The sequence below is a fragment of the Vicia villosa genome, unplaced genomic scaffold (assembly GCF_029867415.1).
Source record: "Vicia villosa cultivar HV-30 ecotype Madison, WI unplaced genomic scaffold, Vvil1.0 ctg.001653F_1_1, whole genome shotgun sequence".
Lineage (NCBI taxonomy): Eukaryota > Viridiplantae > Streptophyta > Magnoliopsida > Fabales > Fabaceae > Vicia > Vicia villosa.
The window spans coordinates 136,982-162,829 of NW_026705686.1; the positions used below are offsets into that span (position 1 = coordinate 136,982).

Consider the following 25,848-nt stretch of genomic DNA (forward strand, 5'->3'; position numbering starts at 1 on the left):
TTTCCGAGACATTGGCCCTAATGTTGAAACCGATCCTTTGCCAAAGCACAAATGGATCACTATTGTTGGTAACCCTGAAGTTTGAAATATGTTTCCTTCAGCGCAGGCCCAAATGAAGAGATCCATTTCACTTTTTAGTGTTATTAATGTTTTTCATTTGTAACCTTTCTTGTTATTTAATGCACTGTTTGCAAGTAGAAACTTGTTTGTTTTTTAATGCTAATATTAATACAATGAATATGTTTGTCTTGAAGTAATCCATTCGTTTCACTCATGTCTATCTATTTTTATGCACTATGATACCAATTGCTTTTTCCAAACTCTCGCTTAGGCAGAGATTAGAGGGAGGATGATGATCTAAAAACACAAAATTTCTGGTTGTATGCTTTTGAATAAAACCCCGCTGATGATGTACATGCATTGTTTCAAATTCCCCAACACCAGAGATATAAGGATGATAATCCCTTGTCAACCCCTTTGAGCCTTGAAGTAGGAGTTTCTTTTCTAAATTGGAAAAACCCTAATTTTAACCCGGGGCAGGGTAATGTTCAATTAACTTGACCAAGTGTTATGATTGCAAAAAAGGATTATGCATCCAATGGTCGAGCACGTTGTGGTGTCGTTTTTTTTACCTCCCCGTTTCACTTGGGAGGACGGCACGCTAGACCCTTCACGCGAAATTTGGAAGGAGAATGCGCCCGTTGCGGGATGAATTTTATTTCAGTTCTTCCTACGATAACACACGAACTTTTTAATTATCCTACGAAAGAGGAAGGGGAAAAAGATATCAAATAAACCCTAGGAGTTTGCTAAGTGTGGGGATTCACCTAGACTAGAAATTCTGGAGTCTGGGAGGTCGGTTATACATAAGGAAGGTTTTAAGCACCCTATATATCCGTAGTACTCTACGGGAACCTTCTCTGTGTCTATGTGTTTGTGTTTGTTGCTAATTAATTGGGAAAGTTTCTCCTTTGTGTTAGGAGAAGGAATTGAATTGAATTAAAAGACAGACAGACAGACTATTTTTGGTTTTTTATTAGCTCGTTGAGATTCCTTGTGAACCTCATGCCTACATATCCCTAATGGAAGTCAGAGCTTTTTGTAGTTCGGGGAACTAATTAGGGAAATTAATTATTTTTCGTTCCTTGCTTGAAGCTCAAGGTTGAAGCTTGAATTAAATCTCTGTTTACAGTAAAGAGACATGAAATCATCTTTATAGAGAGGTATTTCTACTATTCCACCACAAACATTTTAAAGTGATAGAAAAGTTGAGTTTGTTTCCTTGAGGGACCCTACTTGGTTGATCAAGTATGTCAGTCACGTGTCTCTTGAATGAAAGATTCTTGACCAAATTAGGGAAAGTTGTACAAGTCTAGGATGTTGCCAGAGCATGCCTTTCACGATTCCTAAATGGGAGAATGTTTGAAATGATTGTTTGTTTGAAATGATTGTTGGTTTGAAATGATTGTTTGTTTGTGGTGAGATAGGAGAAATATCTCCCTATAGAGATAAGCTATGTCTATCTAATGTTTGAAAGATTTGATTTAGCTGGCTTGAATGAGGCCCAAGCTTGAGGCTTTTGATTGTTTTTATTGACTCTGGGAGATGACTCCACTGGGAATTGACTTAAACTAAGAAATTTTGTGTTATGTACAAAGCCCAAAATTGAGGCTGACTCTAGTGGGAGAGTGTTTTATTTTGTTTTATGATTGAAAGGTTTTTTAGTGTTTTGTATAAAGCCCAGAATTGTGGTCGACTCTACCTAGGAGACTTTATTTTGTGCCTTGTATGAAGCCCAAGGTTGTGGCTGACTCTTAGCTAGGGAAGACTCCATTTTGTGCCTTGTATGAAGCCCAAGGTTGTGGCTGACTATTGAGGAAACTGAGTATGGATGACTCTATGGGGAAAAGATCCTGAAGTTTAGGAATCTTTTGACATAGGAAATGTGGTTTATCTGCCTTGTACAAAGCCCAAGGTTGTGGCTACTTGATGATGAAGGACTTACTGGGGAGACTCTGTTATCTGCCTTGTACAAAGCCCAAGGTTGTGGTTGACTCTTTAGGGGAATACCTATGAGTAGGGTTTTGACTCTAAGGGGAGTATGTGCCTTGTACAAAGCCCAAGGTTGAGGCTGACTTTTAAAATGGGGAAAGATCTACTAGTGTGGGATCTTTTGACTCAAAGGGGACTACTCTGTTGAGGATTATCCTAAATGTTGACTCTACTGAGGATTGTACTTTTGTTAAGCAGGAATTGATGAATGAAAGACCCAGGTTTGAAGATTGACTCTTATCGGGGAATTTGTTTGAGTGGCTGACCTAAAGTAGACTCTACTGGGGAATTGGTTTTTATTGACTGAGACTGACCTTAAGTGAGATTTATCTTTTAAAAGTATAAGTTTTGGAAGCTAACCCTTTCCAGGGAATTTTGACTTTAGAGGACTGATTTTGGAGGCTAACCCTTTCGAGGGGTTTTACTCTACTGGAGAGTTTATCTTTTGAAAGTTTAATTTTTGGAAGCTAACCCTTTCTAGGGAATTTTGTTAAAATGAAGGAATGAATGGAGGCTGACCCTTTCCATGGGATTTTGTAAAAAATGGAGGAGTGTTAGAGGCTAACCTTTTCCAGGGGATTTCAGATGATGGCAGAATGATTAACTATTTGAGACTTCAAAGCCCAAGATTAAGGCTGACACTAACTGAGGATAGACAGATATGGAACCTAGACTCTGCTAAGGAGGAAATTGTAGAATATTGGAAGATAAAGGTGACATAGAATGTCCATGTCTCTCATTCCAAAAGGTGAACTCAATGTGAGATTGAGACATTCTTAGCTTGTTTAAAAGTCTGGTTTGAAGAGTGGAAGAAACTCACCAGGGTAGGCTAAAAGGTGACTGAAGACCTGTTCCTATGTTTATAAGAAACCTGATGGGTCCTTGTATACAAGCTCAAGAGGAAGCTGGGAATGCTTTTAAGAAGCCTGTGGGTCCTTGTACAAAGCCCAAAAGGAGGCTAATTGAGGGTCATCAAGGGTCCTTGTTATAGCACAAGAGAAAGCTATGTGGTTTTGAACTTAGTTTGGCTCTAAGCAAATGGGTAAGAGGTTTCACCGGGAATAATTCCTCTTGGGTGGATGTGTCCTAGTTTGGTTCTAAGGCTTTTTCAAGATTTTTCACCGGGAATAATTCATCTTGAGGTTTGAACCAAAGATCTCTAATTAGGAAAGAGCCTTCACCCGGAAGACATTCTCAATCCTAGGCCATAGTCTTATAATATATATATATATATAGTTTAACTGTCCTAAGGTTTACACTCAGACGTAGTTCTAAACAATATATATACAGTTTATATTTGACAGTAATTTAAATGATAACTATAAATTTAAAGCTATAAAGCCTAACCTGGATGGAGTGGAGGCCTTTGAAGATGTATGTACAAAGCCTTACCAGCAGTTTGTTTGTTTATTGGCAACAGTTGAATATTTAATTGTAAACAGTTAAAGGTTTTTGAAAACAGAAGAAGTGAAGATGGACATTAGGTCACATAGGTATCTGAAGAGTTTCACCGGGAATAATGCCCTTCAAATACCAGAAGAATGTTTTTGAAAACAGAAAGAAGATTTTGTAAATACAGTTTTGAAAACAAACTATGAAAAGAAAGAAGGTGTTGGGTCTTACACTCTATTAGAGGCCCATGGATTGATTTACTGTTTATGAGAAACAGTTGGAGAGATTTGAAATGATACAAGGTTTTATTGTCTGAAAACCTTGGTCGTCTGTTTAATTAAAGTTTGAAAACAGTTTGAAAATTGACAAAAGTCAACTTAATTAGGGTAAAGACAAAGTCTATACCTAATTAAGACCTAAACGATTAGGGTTTTATCACAAAAATATTTACAAGAGATTAGGTTTTGAAAATCAAGAGAAAACTATATTTAAAGTTTTTTAAATACTTAAAAATATGTTATTTTAAACCTAATAAAAATATATCAAATAAATAATATTTTTTGTGATTTTTTTGATTACTCATAAAATAGATATGTTAAATGACAAGTGTGTGAAAAATCAAAAAGAAATGATTTAATTTGATTGGTTAATTAGTTGTGTGAAGTTGTAAAGAAAATGAAGAAGAAAAGTAGTAAAAAATTGGTTTTGGCCTCACCATGGTTTGAACCCACGCCCTTGAAGCCAGTACTCAAAACACACACCAATTAGCCAACGCGCGCTTAGTATCATAGTGGTGACTCCAATGCAATACATATGTTGTTTAAGTGCATAGAGCAAAAAAGAAAATAAAATCAAAAGGTCTGGGGCGAGGGGGATTTGATCCTCAGACCTTGGGCACGCACAACACACAAACTCTCTTTACCACTGGGCTATAATGATGTATTCGTTATATGAATACCTTGCATTAAATATATTTTAAACTTGACCAGGAATGTTTGAAAATGGCGCGCCAACCACCATCTTCGTCTTCAACCTCTAGCTTCTCTCAATTCAAAATTCTAGTTCTCTCATTTCTTAACCAAATCAGATGATGTAAACATCAAACTTATTCCATTTTCTCTCACGAACTCAAATATATAACTATCACAAACTATAGTTGGCTATAGCTACTGAATTACTTATAATATGTGAAGAACCCTAAAACTTAAAAATCAAATTAATGACTATACTGAAAGATAAAAAGATGATGATAGAGGGTTTTTAATCCTCTGATGATGCTGAATGAAATGGTATCGAGTTTTATCACAAAGAGTGCTTAAATTAAAGAGGTGGAGTTCAAAAACTTACCTCTAAAACTGAAGGTCGTGATGATGATGGAGAGCTTCTGGCCTTGAGTGAATGATTGCAAAAGCTTCCTGGGACCTTGTTGATTGCTTTGAAAACCTCTGAAATGATCTACCCGACCCCTCTTGCTTGAGCTTCAAGTAGAAATGGAAGATGGTGATTCTGCACTTACAGATGAGCTGCGACCATTTGGATAGCTTCACTACACCCTAATAAATATGTCTGAATGCTTAGACTTGCTTAACACCCTCTAATTTGTTCTACAGACCTCCAACTGCTCGAGCTCCTAAATGAAAGTGACTATGGTGTTCTTGCACTTACAGAAGTGGTCCAGATGTTTGGATCACCTCTAATGAACCTCCTTGAGATGTTAGAAAGCTTACTTTCAAAAGAAAAGCTCTGGTTTGAAGAATTCGATTCTTCTTGCCAAAGAACTCTTGAAAACTATAAGCAAGAGGGAGATAAGGAGAAAGCAAGAATTAGAGTTGCTTTGGTGTGATCAATACTGAGGAATGCACTTGTATTTATAGGCAAAGTGCCCAGTACAGATTGGAGGAGTGAGCTTGATTAGTGAGGGAGTTTTGGTTTCTTGGTCATGAAGAAATTCAAAGAATCTCCAAAATGCAATGATGGCCAAACCGAGATAGCTCCCTATCCATTGATATTATCTGATCTTAGGGGACATTTCTGATGCAGAGTGTGTTCCAATTGGTTGGTGAGAAGATTCCTTTGGTGATTCATCCATTTGCCATAAATTCCCAAATGTAATCATTACATAATCACATGTTTTTGTTTTTGGGAATATTCTCCAATCCTCATGCCATGGTGAAAATGAATGCATGGCATATTTACTTATGTGTTATGGGTCGTGTAGCATCAATTAGTGGATTCATCTGCACAAATTTGCAAAGTTTCAAATTGTACATGACATATAATTTCTCTTCATGAGGCCAACTTTGAACAAGCATAACTCCTAGCTCAAAATGAATTTGGAGAAGGTTGAGCACAATTTGGAAAGCCCTTAACATGTAATTCAATTCATTAGTTTGGAGTTTCTTCAAAATCGCTTGGGAAAATTGTGAAAATCTGGCCCAAAGTTTGAAGAAAACTAGGTTAAAAACACTTAGAATTTTTTCCTAAGGTTTTATGACCTAAAACTTCAAAAGCTCACATCTCTCAAATGATTGATCTCTTGAAAAAAGTTGCATTGTGAGAAGTTGTTTTATTTTGCAAGATCTACAACTTTCATGTTGGGAGATTTTTGAGTGTGTAAGCAAAATTTTAAGTTTCCCAAAATGCCCTTAAAAACCCTAATTTTGATTTTTGTTGACTTTTTGATCCTTGATGAATTTTCTTGATTTTCTTTGGTCAAATGACTTCAATAATCATATGTGTATGATATAGATCCTTAAAAGTCATGGTTTGACCAATAATCTTAAAAGTCAAAGGTGATTTTGTACAATTGACTTTTCCCAAATGAAGTGAAATCTTGGACTTTGGTGATGAATCAAGTTCTCCTCCTCAAATGGGTGATATGAATGGATTATATTGAGGTAATATAAGTTCTTGAGTCATGTTTTGAGTTTTGGATCCATGTCCTGATTAAAAGTCAACTGCCCAAGTGAATTAGGTCAAAAACCCTAATTGTCGACCAGATGAAATTGATAACTGTAGACCTTGAATTGACGTACAATGCTAAATGGATATTGTTATATGGATAATTTGAAGATGATTGAATCATTTGAGTGATGTCCTGGAGCTTTTTAGGGTTTCCCAAATGTGGTCCCTGATTTCAGTCCCTGGTGGGCTCAAAACCCTAGCCTGGTGATCTGAGCAAACCTGAGTCTTGATGACTGGTGTCTAATCAATCATAGGTGAATGAATGAATCATTTGAGTCTTGTGATTGTTTTAGAGACCATTACCTTTATTGATTGATCCTTTGCCTGAGCTCTTTTGTCTTTGAACATCCTCGATTAAGTACCAGATGGATAGGTGACTGCTCTGAGTACCTGTCTTGTGTTTGATGAGATGTTTGGAGGTATGACATCTCAGGGGGGGTCAAAATTAGGGTATGACACACGTCATATCCACATCAAAGGTTGGATCATGTGAAACCACAATGGTTATCTCCCACGTATCAAAAGGCATGAAAATGTGACACCTCGATGGTTGTCCTTCATCCGCCAAGGAGCGAGGCAGTCACATCCCTCTCAACAATTCAAGTTAAAGTCAATGCAACACGATTTGTTCAAATCAATAGAATGAAAAAGAAAAAAATAGGGAAAAAGCTCGCTAAGTTTAAAACTTGAAATCAAGTGACTTAGGCAAAAGTTAGAGCATCCCGCTGGACGACCAATTCAAAAGAATCAGTCCAGGCAAAAGTTAGGGAAAATAAAAGAAAAGTGAAAATGAAAAGAAAGTACTACAAAACGAATGTCCTCAACAATTAACAAATCTGTGTGAATACAAACATGAAGACAAAAGGTTGACTGCTACTCTAAGAAATCTTCATTGGATCCTTAATAACACAAAATCCTTTTGAGAGATGAATACTCATGTTAAGTTGACTGAATATAGGACTGGAGAAAATCACGAAGTTAGGGTGGGATAAATAAACTTTGAGCCTAAACATCTTTTTTCTGAAAACCGTGAACCAGGCTACATTACAACCCTCAAAAGTCCTAGTTGATGTAGGGTTTATTTTGAAAGCATACTTTAAATAAAAAAGCGTTCCTGACTCCCAAAAGGTTATGCTGAAAACTTGTGTTGGTATCATATGCATACAAAAATCAATGTCATTCCTTAACCAGTGATTCGTTCACAAGGCTTTGTGACATATTTTCAATAAGGCTTCAAGACTTACATAATTGTTGCATTGTAATTATCATTCTCAAAAAAGACATTTTCTGTTTGTAAACATTTGTTTGAAATTCAAGTAGTTTATATCTGATCATCAGTAGGAAAACTGAAACTTTGCTAGGGGCGTGTTGTTTTCCCAATATAATGCTTTTACAAGTTTGATTACCTAGTGGGGCAAAGCTTGAAGACTTTGTCAAGCAAAAGAATGTGACAAGTACAGTCAATTTAGGGCAGTTACTTTGAGATTTGACGAATCTCTCCAAGAAACTATTAATCTGGGGAAAATTATTCCTTATGGCGCCAAGGATTTCTATGAATCCTCTTGAAGAAATTCCTCTCATAGACCATGTTGTCTGGGGAAATTTGTGAGTCAAAAGTTACCTTGATCACCTCATTAGCTCGAAGTACAAAGGTCATTGCCTTGATTAATCTAGAGTATGTCACTCTCTACCAAGAAGTTTTGAGACAGCAGTTGACTGTTGGGTTTTCTCTCTCACATTGTGTTGAGTTTTGAACTAAAATTCCCCGCATGTTAACTCTTTTGCTATGATGATAACTTCTTATTTCCCCTGGAAGTTCAGAATGGTGATTTTCTCCAAGGAAATTTTCTCTGATCCCCCATAACAGAATTTGCAAGGATAGGTTCTTCCATCCCTTTCCGTAGAAATTGATGATATGTTATCCCTCTCAAAGGTTGATAGTTCCCAAAGAGATTGCTTGATGTGTATCTCCAACAAGTTTTTTGGTTTCCCTTAGTGTGGAGTTCATAGTGTTATCTCTTCAGTGGATTTACGGATATTTGAAGTTTGACTTCGAATCTTCTCCTTAGTCAATAGCTTTTTCTTGAGCCTTGTGGAGAGACTTGGATTCCTTCAATGGCCTCTGTTTATCTCCAATTAAATCCTCAGCAGTTTCCCAGCATGGGTCTTCATGAGGACTTCCTTTGATGTCTCTAGCTTGTTGATATTCTTTGAGTGTCTGTTATGTTGTGATGTCTTATCATTCCTAGAGTTTTTTTGTTAGCATATATTTGACATTCATTCATTCATACATATAACATGCATAGCTGAATAAAAATTCATATTCATCTTGCACTTCTTAATGTTTGATCCAATCTCTTTGATGTTGTTGTCCCAAAGTGTATGATCTCTCTCCATTAGAGTGTCTACCTTAAGCAGAAATTGTTTATCCTTTCTAAATCCGCACTGAGTTTGTTCCTCATGGATGAATTTTGCTTCAGTGTTCCTCCTCAACATTTGTCAAGATGGAACTAAACCCCATTTGAGTTTATTCCTTGTTGGGTAGAGTCTTGTTTAACCGTTTCTATCCAGTTTGTTCCTGGAGTTGAACTTTGGTCTCTTGCAATACTATGTTGGAACCTCTCTAGGCTGAGAAACCTAGATCGAGAAGGCATTTATTTTGCACCTCTTGAGGATTTTGTTTTCCTCAACAATGGAGAATCCGTTTAAGATTGATGTTCCTATCAGATATTAAATTATTTATTTCCCAGCAGTGTTGTTATTGCACCCCATTGGAATTTGTGCTTGAAAGCAAGGGGCATGTTCTGAGTTTGAGCAACTTGTATTGTCCCCATCATGTTTTGGTTAACAACAAATGGAAGCCTCTTTATTTGAGCAAGTTTGTGTGTCTCTACATATCAATCTTATCAGCAAGTGAAAATCTCTATGACTTTATCCCCAACAGAACAACTTTTGTGAACTTCTTGATTCCAATTGATTAAGAAGCTCAGCAAATGGTAAGTCCCTTCATCAGAAGTGACAATTTGCATCCAATTGATGGAAGAAGCTTATCAAATGGTAATTCCCTTCAGTAGAAGTGACAATTTGCATCCAGTTGATGAAACAAGCTCAGCAAATGATAAGTCCCTTCATCAGTAGTGACAGTTTGCATCCAGTTCCTTTTCTCAAGCCACATCCTTGATTAAAGAAGAAGTTGATCCTTATTCTTAGAGGAGCTTATAATTCAAATTTCCCTTACCGTCAACTATTGAGTCGGTAATTTGGGTTGCTTCTACCTTCAACCATTGAGTTGGTAGCTTATTGTCAACTATTGAGGCGATAATTCACTTTTCTTCAACCTTCAACCATTGAGTTGGTAGCTTATCGTCATCTATTGAGGAAGTAATTCAATTTTCTTATACCTTCAACCATTGAGTTAGTAGCTTATCGTCAACTATTGAGGCGGTAATTCAATTTTCTTCTACCTTCAACTATTGAGTGGGTAGCTTATCGTCAACTATTGAGGAGGAAATTCAATTTTCTTCTACCTTCAACTATTGAGTTGGTAGCTTATCGTCAACTATTGAGGCGGTAATTCAATTTTCTTCTACCTTCAACCATTGAGTTGGTAGCTTATCGTCAACTATTGAGGCGGTAATTCAATTTTCTTCTACCTTCAACCATTGAGTTGGTAGCTTATCGTATACTATTGAGGCGATAATTAAATTTTCTTATACTTTCAACTATTGAGTTGGTAGCTTATCGTCAACTATTGAGGCGGTAATTCAATTTTCTTCTACCTTCAACTATTGAGTTTGTAGCTCACCATCGGTAAAAGTTGGTACATTCCATTTCTACCTTCAGTGAAAGATTGGTAGCTCACCTTCAATGAAAGATGGTGTATTTCTTTTTATACCTTCAATAAAAGATTGGTATATTTTTGCGTCCCCAGTGAAAGATGATTCTGTAACATGCATACCTTCAGTGAAAGTTGGTATATTCCTTCTCCAATTTCAGTGAAAGTAGATGTATTTTCGCATCCTCAGTGAAAGATGATGCTTTAACTTCTCTGGCGCGAGATATGTTCCCCAGTAAAGTTCCTTTTCCCAGCAAAATCTCATTTCTCCAACGAAGCCTTGTTTCCCCCAGTGGAGTTCTTCTCACAAGAATTTTATTTTCCCCAGTGGAGTTATTTCTTCTCCCTAGTGGTGTCTTACTTCCTCATCATGTCACATGCATCTATTAAACATTGCATTAGATCTTAGGTTCAAAAATTGTGTGTTTTATATATTTAAGTCTCTTCGACTGCGTTAAAACAAAGATTTCCAATCCTCGTATCTCCTGATAAAAGAAACTTAAATAGGGGCATCTGTCATACCCCAATTTTTGACCCTAAGATCATACATCATTCGCATATCAATCATCAATCAAGACTTTTAACTTAAAGCTCTGTTTTTGGTGTTATGCTCATTTCATCTGTAAGGGGAATTATCGAGCACCAATGTTTATTTAGTTTGCACTAAGAGAGAAATCGATTGCACCAACTTGTTTTGAACCATATTTTCCTTCTGAATTTTGTGCAATCGATTGCATAAGTAGAGCAATCGATTGCACCCACTATTTTTGGGCCAGATTTGCAACAAGCAATCGATTGCACAAAGAGAGCAATCGATTGCACCAATGCGAAATTGGATAAATGAAGGCAATTTTCAGCTTTTGAGGAGTGTGTCACCACTTTCATGTATGAGGTGAATGTTCTAGACTGCACAATCAATTCCCCACATCATTTGGATCAATCTTATAATGTACCTTCATTTGATGACATAAACACCATTGGATCATAATTTTGGCTCCAAATTCATTTAACAAACCTAATTTCATTTCCCAAGCCTAACTCCAAGCCACCACTAATCCCAAGCCTAAATCCTATGAAAATTCTAGTAACACACGCTCGATGTCTTACTGGATGTTATGACATCCACGATTACACAACACATATAATTATAATAGAACAGCAAATAAACAATAAAGAACACACAGAATTGTTTACCCAGTTCGTTTCAAACAACCTACTCTGGGGGCTACCAAGCCAGGAAGGGAATCCAATATAAGCACAATTAATTCGGAGTTAAACTCCCCCATTTACAACTCCTCACTTAAAACCTACCCAATGCAATCCCAATCGATTCCTAGACTTGAGTATCTTCACTCACTCCCCCTTAATCACAACAATGATTACAAATAAACATAAACAATTACAGATAGAAGACACTCTTCAAAAACACACCTTGATCTGCTTAAAAGCTTCAATCAAGAGACACACACTCGTGCTTAAAAGATTTGAGTGACAATAAACAAACACAACTTATTCCAACGGAATCATCCAGGACAATTGCTTGGATCACAAGAGATAGCTACAGAACTACGGTTCTTCACAATACACAATCTTCTGTCTGCGTTCCAAATTAGGATTGCAGTCTTTTTATATGCAGCTCTTGGGCCTTGGGCTTCTTTTAGAAACAAATTAGGGTTAACCAAGTTAACCTAATTTACACGCCATCTGGTTGTTTACAAAATGTGTTGTCAGCATGATCTTCTGGATGAAATATTCAGCACACAATAAAAGGTTTCCTAAACTGATAATTGAGAGAAATCAGGAAACACAATTAATAAACAATAACAGCTCCTGCTGTCACACACGGATGTCATGACATTGGTCATGACATTCACTACAGAACCTGTATTAGCTCCACACATATGCAGCCTGCATAACACAATATCAACCAGATATGTTTTACCACAAATGCAGCCAACATGAAAACACCTTCAATCTCCCCCTTTGGCAAATTTTTGGCTAAAACAACCTTTCACACCAAATCAGAGAAATACTTGCAGCGGACACAAAGTAACTAAGACACAATCAAGATCAGCTAATACAATATAGACAGCATACATGACCAGTATGCACATAGTGCTTAAACAAATCAGAAAGCAGCCATAAGACCAGCACAAGCACAAACAGATCAACATAAAAATAAGCATATTAAACTTGTTGATCACACACAACCACCATTCTTGTTGTTCTGGGGTGACACATTTACTACTTCTCCCCCTGTTTGGCCATAAAAGTTGCCAAAGCCAACAAAATGTCTTCTCCCCCACCAAGTTTAAATAGGTTCAACAAAAACTTAAAGTGAACTAAATCAAATAAAAACATACAAACTGAACGAAAGGGAACAAACCAAACAAACAAAAACAAAACAAAAAAAAAAACAAACAGGACTCCAGCTGCAATTACTGCCCAAATTCAGACCCACTTAAGGTGTCTGAAGAACTTTCTTTCTCAGAGCCATCAGCCGGACTGGCACTTTCTTCTTCCAATTCTTGTTCATCTTTATCTCCCATCTCTTCAGTATCTCCAAATTCCTCATTCTCATCTATTTCCAAAGTACATATCATTTTTTCAAGAGATATTTTTCTAGATTCCAGCTCTTTGCAAGTCTATTTTTCTAGATTCTAGCTCTTTGCTGACTGATGCTCCAGATTTGGAAGTTTCAGCCGATGTCATGACAATGTCTGGAACATGCTTACCCTGAAACAGTTTATAATGGAAGGCCAAGGGACTTTCTCTTTTGCACACTACATCATGTTCATTGAGAATGTTTGGATACTGATCCAGAATTATACCACACAAGAGGTATGGAAAAGCAATTGGACCCTTAATACTGAAGATTCCAGCATGCTTCATGGTTTGGTAAAAAATATATGCTCCATAATCAAACTTTGCCTTTGTTCCTACAGCATACAGAAATCTGCCAAGCACAATTGAGATAGTGGACTTGTGATTTGTTGGAACCCAATTGGCTGCTCCTATCTTGTGAAGCATTGCATACTTGATGCTCAGCTTACTTGCAGTTAGCTTCTCTTTTAGGGGCCAGCTGTTTACCTGCTTGGCTGTGATCACTTGACAGACTATGTTGTCTGTTACTTCCAGCTCAGTTTGAGCTTCATCTTTTCTTCCCAAGAATTTATTAATCACAGACAGAGAGAATGGTACACACTTACCTCTCACAAACACCTTTTTGTAGTCCACACTCCTGATGTTTCCACATTCTTCAGATAAGTTTACCACAAATTCTTTGACCTGCTTCTCATAACACTTGGAAAGATTGCAAACAGTCTTCAATAGTCCGGCTTCTTGAATTAGCTTTAATATCTCCTTGTTCTCAAGAGCATTTGGAGCCAATTCCCTTTCCACAGCCAATCTCTTTTGGAGTACATACTTCCACTTGCTGGCACTAGAGGCATAGTGGAATGACACATTATCGATAGGAACTTCAGGAATACTAGCCGCAAGCCTGCTGGTTGTAGGCTTCTTCCTTGATGGGATGTCAGGGACATTCACTTCAACATCAGACTCAGGTTCAACAATTTCCCGCTCCTTTCTTTTCTTTAGAATGACCTTGCTCCAAGATTTTGATGGGCCAACTCCTGTACTTTTGGTTACAACTTTGCTCTTGATAGGACCAGCAGAAGTACTCTTTTTCCTGACCGTGTCTTTGGCAGGGCTTTTCACTTGTGTGCTCCTTATAGGTGATCTTTGGACAACAGTTTTGTCTTTTCTTCCTCTCATTAGCTTGTTGGCTACACTAGGATTCAAGGAGGTAAGTAATTCGTTGTCAAAGTACTCATCTAAGTCTACCACATTAGTATCAGTTCAGTATTGGCCTTGGGGTGCTCATTATCTTCGATGTTATTGACATCCTCAGTAACATTGGTATTCTTAGCAATCCCTTGTCCATCCTTGTTGATCTCCTCTTCAGTTGGGTCACTGTCAACGGTGTGAACAGCTTCAGCCTTACTGGTGTTTTTGAGGGGATAAGCCATTATAGTTTGAAGAGGAACAGATATTCCAGGAACTTGATGATTTTTCTGCAGAATGCGAGTAACATTCCTGGTAATTGTGCTATCAACATATTTGGATCCTTCTTTAGTAAGTTCCTCCATGGTAGCAGATGAAGAGGGTTTGGTGCCCTTGTTACGAATACCCTCCTTAGGCCGTTTTGCATGTGTCATTTTAGGCTTTGTGGCCTTTACTTCGTCACTGCTAATCTTCCTTAAAGGGACAACCTAAAGAATCCTAGTAGGGTTTGAGGACTCTTCCGGTGTTGCCGAATCAGATACGGGAGATCCATCACTCGATTACTGAGACATCGTGAAACTTTTTTAGACAGAGCCTGTGTCACGCCTGTGAGAACAATTCGAGTAGTTCAACCTTAGTAAGTAGCGAGAAGAACTAATAGGTAATTTTGCCATTTTTAGAAGACTAGGAGAGCGAGGGAGCTTTATATGCACACTGAGTGTGGGAAATTTCAAATCGTGGATTTTTAAAAAGCCCAAAAAATATTCCCCCATGTAGGTTAATTGCTATAATATGTTTTGGTAACAAATACCTAACATACCCTTTTCCTTCACAATGTCTTCAGATGTTGTTGCAACATTCTCTGTGACATTTCTTTCAGATAGACTTTTGGGATCGTTGCTCACATTTGACTTTTCTAGTTTTCTTTCCCGATCTGTAATGTCTATCATAAGGCTTACTCTTTCTTCTAGCAGAAATCTATTGATACTTCTAAACTCCCTTACTTTTGCACATAGTTTCTCATTCATTAAACAGGTATCAGTAAAACCAGTAGATAGTTCACTTATAGTGAGATCTCCAACATATGATTCTTCATCAGATTCATCAGACTCATCAGATTCATCAGATTCTTGACAGTAAACTTTTAATTCTTCTCTGATCATGGAGTAGTCAGAGGGGTAGATAGGGGTGTTAGGCTTCCATAGATAGCAATTATCCTTAGACCTAAATCCCTTCATGACTTCCTCATTCACTTCATTAGTGATAATGCACTCCTCTTTGGTGAACCTGACATTGAATCCTTCATCAAATAGCTGACTGATGCTTATAAGGTTTGCAGCCAGTCCTTGTACAAGTAGAACATTGTTTAGATTAGGGATACCCTGCCCTTCTGTCTTCCCAACACCTTTGACTTCTCTTATTTATCCATCACCCAGAGTCACATAGTTGTTTCCTTCCAATTTGAGGTCTACTAGAGAGTTCTTCCTCCCAGTCATATGATTTGAGCAACCACTATCAAGGTACCAATCTTCTTTTTCAGGCATCCTTATTGAAGTATGTGCTACCAAAGCAACCTTCTTAGCTGCCCACTATTGCTTTCTGTTACAGGTATCATATTTAGGTTTTGCTTGATGAGTTTGGTCTGGATATTCAAATAGTCTGAAACAGAATGGCTTTATGTGACCAAATCATCCACGGTGATGACACCTCCATTTTTGGAATTTCTTCTTTGAATGCCTCCTTCTTCTGTTTTTTTGATGTTGTGACATTGGCGCTGACATCTGGTTGATCACACAAGTCTCGGGCTTTTCTCTCCTGAATCCAGAGATAAATTCCTCTTTAACCACAAATCCCACTCCAGACATGTCTCCTGTTCTTTGTCCAGATTCCAGAATTTCTTCTAGAGTATCAGTTCCATTGTTCAGTATTTTGAACGACTTGGTCATTTGATCAAGTTTGTAGTTCAACATGCTTACTTCATTACTAAGGGAGTCTATAGTTGCAATATGTTTATTCTTCTCAGTTTCTAGCTCTCTTATGATTATCACTTGCTTCTCCACCTGTTTGCAGACTTCAGCATTCTTCATACACAACTTCTTGTATGAGGCAGCAAGTTCATCAAAGGTTAGCTCATCATCACTGGAATCATCATCAGATTCAAAGATTCTTGTTGGAACTGTGACATGTCTTGCAGTTTCTTCTTTCGAATCTGAGTCTTCATCCGATCAGGTGACAAACATTCCTTTCTTTTGCTCTTTGTGGTAGGTAGGACATTCAGCTTTTATGTGTCCAAATCCTTCGCATCCATGACACTGAACCCCTTTCCCTTGATTGGGTTTCTCCTCCGCTTTAAATCTTTTGCTTGAGTCATAAGTCTGGCTGATGTCATTGGAAGTGTTCTTGACATTGGGTCTGGACTTCTGATCAACCATTTTAAAAGTCTGTTGAATTGTTTTCCAAGCATGGCTATGGCATCTGACAAATTTTCATCACTTCCACCATTGCTTTTTCTCGAATCATCACCTGTTTTGGTCACAAAAGCTGTGCTTTTGTTATTCTTTTCAACATACTCACAGATGCATGACTCAAAGGTTTGTAGAGACCCAATGAGTTCGTCCATCTTCATGTTGCTGATGTCTTGGGCTTCCTCTATGGCAGTTACCTTCATATCAAATCGCTTAGGCAGTGATCTGAGAATCTTTCTTACCTATTTTTCTTCAGCCATTTTTTCTCCTAAGGCTCATGATTTGTTTGATATCTCAAGGACATTCATATAGAATTCATAAATGGTTTCATCCTCTTTCATCTTGAGATTTTCAAACTTTGTGGTAAGCATTTGAAGTCTTGACATATTTACCTTGGACGTGCCTTCATGTGCTATTTTGAGGATATCCCAGGCTTCTTTAGCTAGCTCACAGTGTTGCACAAGCCTGAATATGTTCTTGTCAATCCCATTGAATAGGGCACTTAGGGCCTTGGAGTTGCCCAAAGCTAGCTCTTCTTCAGTTTTGCTCCAGTGAGTTTCAAGAATTAGAACAGTGGTTCCATCTTCCATAATCTTCTCAGGATGTTTCCATCTGCTTTCCACAGCTCTCCAGGCCTTGCTGTCCACAGACTTTATGACTGCTACCATACGAGGTTTCTAGTAGTCATAGTTAGAGCCATCCAGGATTGGTGGTCTATTCCCAAACACTAACAGTTCCTTCTCCATAGTTCTAGAATTTTGATATCCCTAGATCTCACCAAGATGTAAACAGGCAGGGTGCCTGCTCTGATGCCAATTGAAAATTCTAGTAACACACACTCGATGTCTTACTGGATGTTATGACTTCCACGATTACACATCACATATAATTATAACAAAATAACATAAAAACAATAAAGAACACATAAAATTGTTTACCCACTTGGAAAGATTGCAAACAGTCTTCAATAGTCCAGCTTCTTGAATTTGCTCTAATATTTCCTTGTTCTCAAGAGCATTTGGAGCCAATTCCCTTTCCACAGCCAATCTCTTTTGGAGTACATACTTCCACCTGCTGGCACTAGAGGCATTGTGGAATGACACATTATCGATAGGAACTTCAGGAATACTAGCAGCGAGCCTGCTGGTTGTAGGCTTCTTCCTTGATGGGATGTCAGGGACATTCACTTAAACATCAGAGTCAGGTTCAACAATTTCCCGCTCCTTTCTTTTGTTTGGAATGCCCTTGCTCCAAGATTTTGATGGGCCAACAACTTTTAGTTACAACTTTGCTCTTGATAGGACCAGCAGAAGTACTCTTCTTCCTAACTGCGTCTTTGGAAGGGCTTTTCACTTGTGTGCTCCTTTTAGGGGATCTTTGGACAACAGCTTTGTCTTTTCTTCTTGTCATTAGCTTGTTGGCTACACTAGGATTCAAGGAGGTAAGTAATTCATTGTCAGAGTACTCATCTAAGTATACCACATTAGTATCAGTTTTAGTATTGGCCTTGGGGTGCTCATTATCTTCGATGTCATTGACATCCTTAGTAACATTGGTATTCTTAGCAATCCCTTGTCCATCCTTGTTGATCTCCTCTTAAGTTGGGTCACTGTCAACGGTGTGAACAGCTTCTCCCTTACTGGTGTTTTTGAGGGTGTCATACCCCAAAATTTGCCCTCCTATATTCAATCGAAGGTTCCTCTATGCATCTTCAATGGCTCAAAGTTCAAGGGACTGTTCAAAACAACACTCTCCTAATCGAGGGTCTCTCAAAGCTAGGGTTTGCACTTTATCAAAGGATTTTAAATTTCTAAGGCCTCAAATGGATCTCAAGATGTCTCATATGTCTCAATGTATCTCCATGACAATTATTAAGCTTTAATCCCAAGGATTTCCCACTCAATGGCTCAGATGACCAATAATCGACTGTGTTGACCTAAAAGTCAACTATAGTCAAAATACAGTCAAGCTTCAAGATTTTTGGTCAACATCAAGTATGTGTGGTCATATCCATCATTTTATCAAAGGTTGATCATGATCCATTAATAAAAACTCAGAGATGAACAAATGCAAAGGTTCAAATTAGGGGTTTTCATAGGAAAAGTCAACTCAACTTTGACTGGCCATAACTTCTACATGGAGTATCAGAAATTTCTCACTCAAAGCCTATTCTGAAGGAAATTTGATTCTCTACAACTTTGTCTCTCACAAGCCAAAGCCAGAAAGGTTTCATTCAAGAGATATGGCGCAATACATTATAGGTCCTCCAAAAAGTCAATGAAATATACCTTTTGGGTCAAAGCTCATAACTTGAGCATGGAAACTTCAATTGAGATGAAACCAAAGACATCATTTAGAGGACTCTCTAAGCTTTCTAAATTGATTAAAAACACCTCCATAGGGTTAAAATTGAGAGAAATACACATGGTTAAAGTTGAGCAATTTTTGAGATGTGCATGAAACCCTAAGTGTTCAAAACTTGGTTTTTAACCAATGGGCCTAGAATTTATATTCCGAACACACTCATGGCCCTAATGAGAACCTATAAATCCATTCATTTATTTTTGTAACTTTTATTCATATTTATTTGGATTTTATGCAAATAAAAGCTAAGTAAATTAATTAAAATTACAAAAAAAAAACATTTGAATTATATTTCATGGTTTGGTTACTAATCCTTTAAAGGCCCATATAACATCATAAAATAGTCAAAATTTGTTTGCATGGTCTATGAGGGAGATTTACCAAGTTTAGAAAGAAATCATATAAGTTTCATGTCAAATTTCCTCTCTTGGAAAACCTAAAGATCCAAGCCCAAACAAAAAAACCCTAAAGACATCCACATATATTCTAAAATATTCAGCAAAGAAGGGGGGACGAAAAGGGGGGCAGAAGAGCTAGGGTTTTCTAAGTTTAAAATCACACATAAAGCTTGAATTTTGAAACCTTAGTGGAGAGACTTAATCAGAGCCATTTAACGACTGGATCTTGTTCTGGAGGTAAGTACAGGTAAGAAACATCATTTACAGAGTCTCCATGCAACTTACGTTAATGTATACATGTTCACACTTTTAAAAAACTATCATCATCATCGGTTTCGTACTTACAGGTAGTTTCAATCAAAACTAACATTGCTAATGAATTTGTATGGCGTTTTAGAGTCAATTTGACTATTCACTCGCAAGTTTTGGTGACCGGACATGGAAGCGCCATTATTAGGGCATGAAGCTCATGAAGCTTTGTATCTGAGTTTGCAGGAACCTTTAGGGAGCAAGAATACCACCACTAAACTCGCAGCATGGTATTTACTTAATCTGGGCTGTTTTCTCAATTTTGGCAAATCGTTTTCTCCAAATCGCAGGAACTTGCATGCCGGAGAAGATGACCCTCGCGGCTGTTCCGGCGGCGTCGATTTGCTGCTAGCAGAGGGCTGGCTCGCGTGGCGCGTTCAAATCCTCTCATTGGTCCGTCAAACTAGGCTCTCTCTCGCCCTCACGCGTGGCTTGCATGTACTGGGCGGTCAAAAGTCTTCCCACTTACCCTCTTCTTGATTGGCTGTCTCATGAGCCACTGGGTCCCACGCACAGGCTTGTTTGACTTTCTGTTAATCATCTTTGTTTCCATATTTGATTTTCGTGTCCCATTACACTATGACTAATCCGTTTCAGTACAGTTGGTAAGGTAAATGGACATGTGACCAAGAGGGTGGGGGTTCAATCCCTGGCATCCTTGTGATATTTTACTATTTTATTTGAATTATGCCACCATAGGATCCAACGCACCTCACACAAGGTCACATGCGGTACACCCTCAATACTCGGCCCTCAGATCATCCTCGACACAAGATCCAACGTCTATAAGACTGGGGGCCTATCATGGAATCCAAGACCAGCGTCACACTGGATTATTACCAGGTTTTTATTATATATTTTTCTTATTTTGTATTGTTTATATTTAGGTTTAATTAATTATATTTAGGTTTAGTTAATTTGCTTAGGAATAAAATAATAAGATTATACCAATAATTAACATTAGGATTATTTCCCGATTATTCGATTATGTCGAGTAATTTATTTAATTAATTTTAATCAATTTTTTTTAATTAATATTAAATCATAAAAACCCTAGGTATATCCGAACATTAGGGTTTGTCCAATCCCATTGCCCATTCGGCAACAAAGAAAACACTAACATTAACTCTCTCCTCGACCCGACTAAAGCTATTAGTCGCATTAGACGAGAGATAAATAATACATAAAATTAAAATGCATTTTAATTTGCTGCCCGCGACGATCAATCTATCGATCTGAGTAACCAGCAATGCCCCTTAATCCGTTAGCTATACTGACCAAATCTATTGTTCAACGCATCTAACGGTGCCATATCAAATCAGGGTTGTACGCCCAAATCTCAAAATACACTAAACCACGACACTACGGATTTTTATCCTTTTCTAATCAGGCAACTCAAAATGCCTTTCAAATCACAAACTACGACAGGCCATTCAAAAAGCCTTTAAACAACCTCATACTAATTCAAAGGCGTACAACCCTGTGTCGCGGGGAAAAATCGTTATCCTTTTTTCGGGATGAGACACCTGATGCCTTCTTTGGGCTCGAGTGCTCAAAAAAATGATTTTTCTTTTGTTCCGACCAAACTTTTTATTGTTTCCAAAGTAGGAAAAGGAAAAAAGCTGCAATAACCTTAAAAAGTGGGGGAGAGATCTTTGGGTAAGAGGGTTGGTTATACGAAGGGAAGGTATTAGCACCCAACGTGTCTATAGTACTCTATAGGTTTCTTTTCTATGTTTTTCATTATGTGTTATTGAGAGGTTCTGTTGTGAGATAGGTGGGACCTAAGGTGTTTGTTTGATTATGCTCGCAAAGATCATCGCGATCCTCTGCATACATATCCCTTAGAGGGAATCAGAGCATCTGTAGCTCGGGTCTACGGGTGCTAAGGTTTGAGTGGTTTGAGGGAGAAGTTTTGCTCGCCAAGGATACGACCTTGTGCCTACGTATTCTCAAAGGGATGTTGAGAAAGTCAGAGCAATCGTAGTTCCCACTTATGTTAGTGGAAGCAAAGGAAAAGAGACAAATGTCATCTAAATGTTCGATGTATCTAATCTATATCATCACATACATCTGTTTGATTTTTTGTTTGAAAATCTTTTCATTATAAGCCCTGGGCCATGCCACTTATGGTGCTTAGAATGATAAAGATGTTTTTTAGCCAGCCTTGTGGCAAAAACTTTCAATGAAGTCAGCCTTGTGACAAAAAGTTTTGATTAATCAGCCAGCCTTGTGGCAAAAGTTTCAATGAAGTCAGCCTTGTGACAAAAACTTTGATTAATCAGCCAATATGGTAGCAAAAAGGTTTGATTGATTAGCCAGCCTTGTGGAAAAAAAGTTAAGTTGATTGATTGATTGATTGATTGTTTGTGATGATATAGATGAGATACTCCTATCATAGAGATGATAAATGTCTAATCTCCTAGGGTATTTGATTTGGATAATGGGGATGCTTATAAGAAGCCCGTGGGTCCTTGTACGAAGCCCAAGAGGAGGCTATCCGAGGGTCCTTGCATTGTAAGCCCAAGAGGAGGCTATGGGAGGGACAATCCAGGGTCCTTGCATTGTAAGCCCAAGAGGAGGCTATGGGAGGGACAAGTCGTTTGTACGAAGCCCAAGAGGAGGCATGGTATAGTTGGTTTGAGCTCTTAGAGCGATTTCACCGGGAAACCATACTCTATGTCCTAACCTAAACTAGGGAGATTCTTTGCACGAAGCCCAATAGGAGGCTATGGGGAACCTAATGTTGTACTAAGTTGAACAAGCATATATATAACACAATCACAAATATGAACAAGTACGAACAAATATGAACAAGTACATGAACAAATATGAACAAGTATGAACAGTTATATATAACAAGGTGTGTGTATACAATGGAGTTTATGAAGGAAATATACCTGTAAGCATGATCCATTTGTATACACGGGGCTCGGGACTTATACTCGGGGAGAGACCCACTTGAGTTTAATCAAAGCTATGTAAACATGCATTTACAGAGGGGCTTGGGACTTATACCTACATGGAGGCCCATGGTATTTTTGGGAAGATTTAAAGAAAACCTTCATTTTTTGATTTGTTATTCAAAAATAAATAACAAACTGATCGAGGTATGTACAAAAGGTGTATGTACAATGAAATACCTAATTTCATGTAAGGGAATGGGACTTATACCTATGTGGAGGCCCCTGTTTTATTTTATAAAACATGGTTGATTGTTTTATTAACAGACGCAAGGTTTCGTCGTTTGAAAAACTGTTTGAAAGTCTTGTTTTGAAAGAAGTTTTCTGTTTGAAGAAAAACTGTACAAAGAAAAAGGAAAGGGTATTTACAAAAGGGCTCGGGACTTATACCTACATGGAGGCCCATGGTTGAAAATCAATTGATCAATCCAAAAAAAGATTTAATCAATAGTTTCTTTTGAAAAGAAAACCAAAAAAAGAAAAGGTTTATCGTTTTGAAAAACTATGATCGCTTGTTTTAAAACGGTTTGAATTTTGACAAAAGTCAACTTAATTAAGATAAAAAACAAATTTCATGCTTAATTAAGACCTAAATAATTAGGGTTTGGTCACAAAATATTTATAAATGATTAAGTTTGAAAAATCAAATGAAAAACAATATTTAAAGTATTTAAAAACACTTGAAAATATGTCATTTTAAACTTAATTAAAAATGTATTAAATAAATATTTTTTTGTGATTTTTTTGATATTCATAAAACACATATATAAAATAAGAAGTGTGTAAAAAATGAATAAAAAATGAGTTAATTTGATAGGTTAAAATAATTGATGAAGTTGTGAGGAAAAATAAGAAAAAAAGTGTTTAAAAAAAGGTTTTGGTCCCTAAGGGTGTTGAACCCACGACCTCATGCTCACCACTCAAAAACATAACCAACTGAACCACGCGCGTGGTCTGATTAACGAAGGCAAAGATTTGATTATATTTTAAACTCAATTTTTGAATTTCCTTCGCAAAAAAATGGCGCCAAGAACACCATCCCCATTTGAATTTGAAAATCTCTGAAACTGAACCAAATCGATCAAGTGAAGGGTCTATCTTACTCGTTTTTTCACAAGGAACAGGATGGTACCATTTAATTTCATTTATTTTCACTTTAGGGCCATTGATTCTCTGATGAACACGAAGAACCCTAATTCTATGATTCATTCTGAAATCGTGTATGTGCAAGTTATGATGCAATTGATTGAGGGTTAATGATCCTCATGTGTGCAGAAACAAGATGGTAAATCAGTTTTTCATTTATGATGCATGTATGTATGAGTTTGAAGTTCATGAGGCTTACCTTCAAAAACGGAAAAACTAGAGATTGAATTCTTCAATAGAGGTGTTACAGATGCTTTGCATTGATCTGGATAGCTTCAATGATGATTATGGAACATATCTGGATGCTTGGAGTGAACTGAATTCATCTGAGCATAGCCATGGGACCCGATATGCAGTTGCTTGGAGTGGGGATCGAATCTGATGATGGAGGTGTTTCAGATCATGAATGATGGTTGGGATAGTTCATATATGGTATATGGGATGTGTTTGGATGGTTAGATTGGACATAATTGAGCTTGAATGAAAATTGGCATGATAAGGCTTATGTTATGCATATTTGAGAAGTGAGGTAGTGATTCTGAGTTTTTGGTGTTTTTGGGGTGTATGGATGGATCAGACACATCACATATGATGTTTATGAGTTGTGGGAAGCATCACTTTGCTCAGAACTTCAAGGGTTTGGAGGTTGGGATTTCTACCTCACTTTGAAACTTGAAACTTGCAATTCAAGAAAGAAGAGAGAAAACCTATGATTGTGAAGTTTTGGTGTGATTTGAAGAGTGATTTGCACCTCTATTTATAGGCCATGGATTCTGAATACAAGCCCTTGCAAGTTGATCCAAGAATGGTGATTTGGCACTTAAGAGATAGAAAGGAATCTTACCATTAAATGCATATGGTTAAAGTGACTAAACCATGGTTAAAATTGGCTATGCTTCTTATCTCTTTCCCATCTGTCTCAAATCAGAAAATATCTTCCAATTATTGCATCTATGCATCATTACTTGGATCATAGACCATATGGTTCAAAACTTTGGCAAAATGACTTGAAATTTCAAGTGAAAATGATCACTAATGGAGAAATTCAAAGCCAAAGCTACACTCCATATTTTTTCATGCTCTTGGACATTTTGGAAAGCTCATGTTACATACTTCAAAACTCTAGTTGAAAGTTTCTTCAAGACCTTTAAGGAAATGGGTGAAAAAGGTCCATGAACTTTGAAGAAAATGAGGTTTTAAGTGAAATTTTCAAAAGATACCAACTTTGAAGCTCCATATCTCTTAAATGGTTGATCTTTTGAAAAACAATTATATGTGACAAAGTTGTTCATTGGATCAAAATCTACAACTTTCATGTTGGAAGTTTTTTTCAGTTTGTAGGTGAAATTTTGAGTTATTCCCTTCCAAAGTTTGAGTATGAAAGTCAAACTTTTGACTTTTTGATTCTTGATTGATTTTCTTGATTTTTCTTGATCAAATGACTTCATACATCATATATTGATGATTTAAAACTTCAAAAGTCAAGGTTGACCAAAACTCCCCAAAAGTCAATGGTGATCTTGTACAGTTGACTTTTTCAAACGAATCGCGTTTCTGGAGATTTCAAATGAACCAAGCTATCCTCACCAAATGAATGGTATGAATAGATCATATTGAGTTATTGGAGGACTTTGAGCCATGGTTTAAGTCATGGCACCATGTTCTGATTAAAAAGTCAGTTGTTCAGTGAATTAGGTAAAAAACCCTAATTGTCGACCTGATGAGATTGATGACTGTGGATCTTGAATTGAGATGTAATTTCCATTGGATGTTGTCTTAGGGATTATTTGAAGATGATTGAAACCTTAGATTGAATTCCTGGGGATTCTTAGGGATTCCCAAATGTGATCCCTGATTTCAGTCCCTGATAGTTCAAAAAAAACCCTAATCTGATGATTTGAAATTTCATTGTTGATCAGTCCCTGTGTAGGAGATGTCTTGAGTCAATAGATTAGGCCAAAATGATGTACTTGGGGTCTTGAGGTCATGTCCCAAGTCATTAGGTCAAATCCTGAGCAAAAGTCAGGGGTGTGCTATCTTCAGTCAAAACCCTAATCTGGTTGATTCAAAGCCTTTGAGCTTGTTGAAATGAATCTTTGAGGACCAGATGTTGATTGTTGGTGAAGATGGTTCTTTTGAGGTGAAGGGAAAACAAAACCCTAATTGATTGTTAC

The 25,848-nt window shown here is 37.4% G+C and overlaps 1 protein-coding gene and 1 pseudogene across 1 annotated transcript; both read right to left on the bottom strand.

Annotated features, from left to right (window-relative positions):
• Nucleotides 1–12,865: 12,865 nt before the first annotated feature.
• LOC131636162 (uncharacterized) lies at nucleotides 12,866–14,020 on the bottom strand. The gene has a single exon (XM_058906820.1). The coding sequence runs from the start codon at nucleotides 14,018–14,020 to the stop codon at nucleotides 12,866–12,868; it is 1,155 nt and encodes a 384-aa protein (XP_058762803.1).
• A 484-nt stretch (nucleotides 14,021–14,504) lies between these two features.
• Nucleotides 14,505–25,848, bottom strand: part of LOC131636163 (uncharacterized) — a 43,156-nt pseudogene continuing 31,812 nt past the window's right edge.

Excerpts from the sequence above, each read along its gene's own strand:
- LOC131636162 (XM_058906820.1), bottom strand. The coding sequence starts at position 14,020 with ATGAGAGGAAGAAAAGACAAAACTGTTGTCCAAAGATCACCTATAAGG.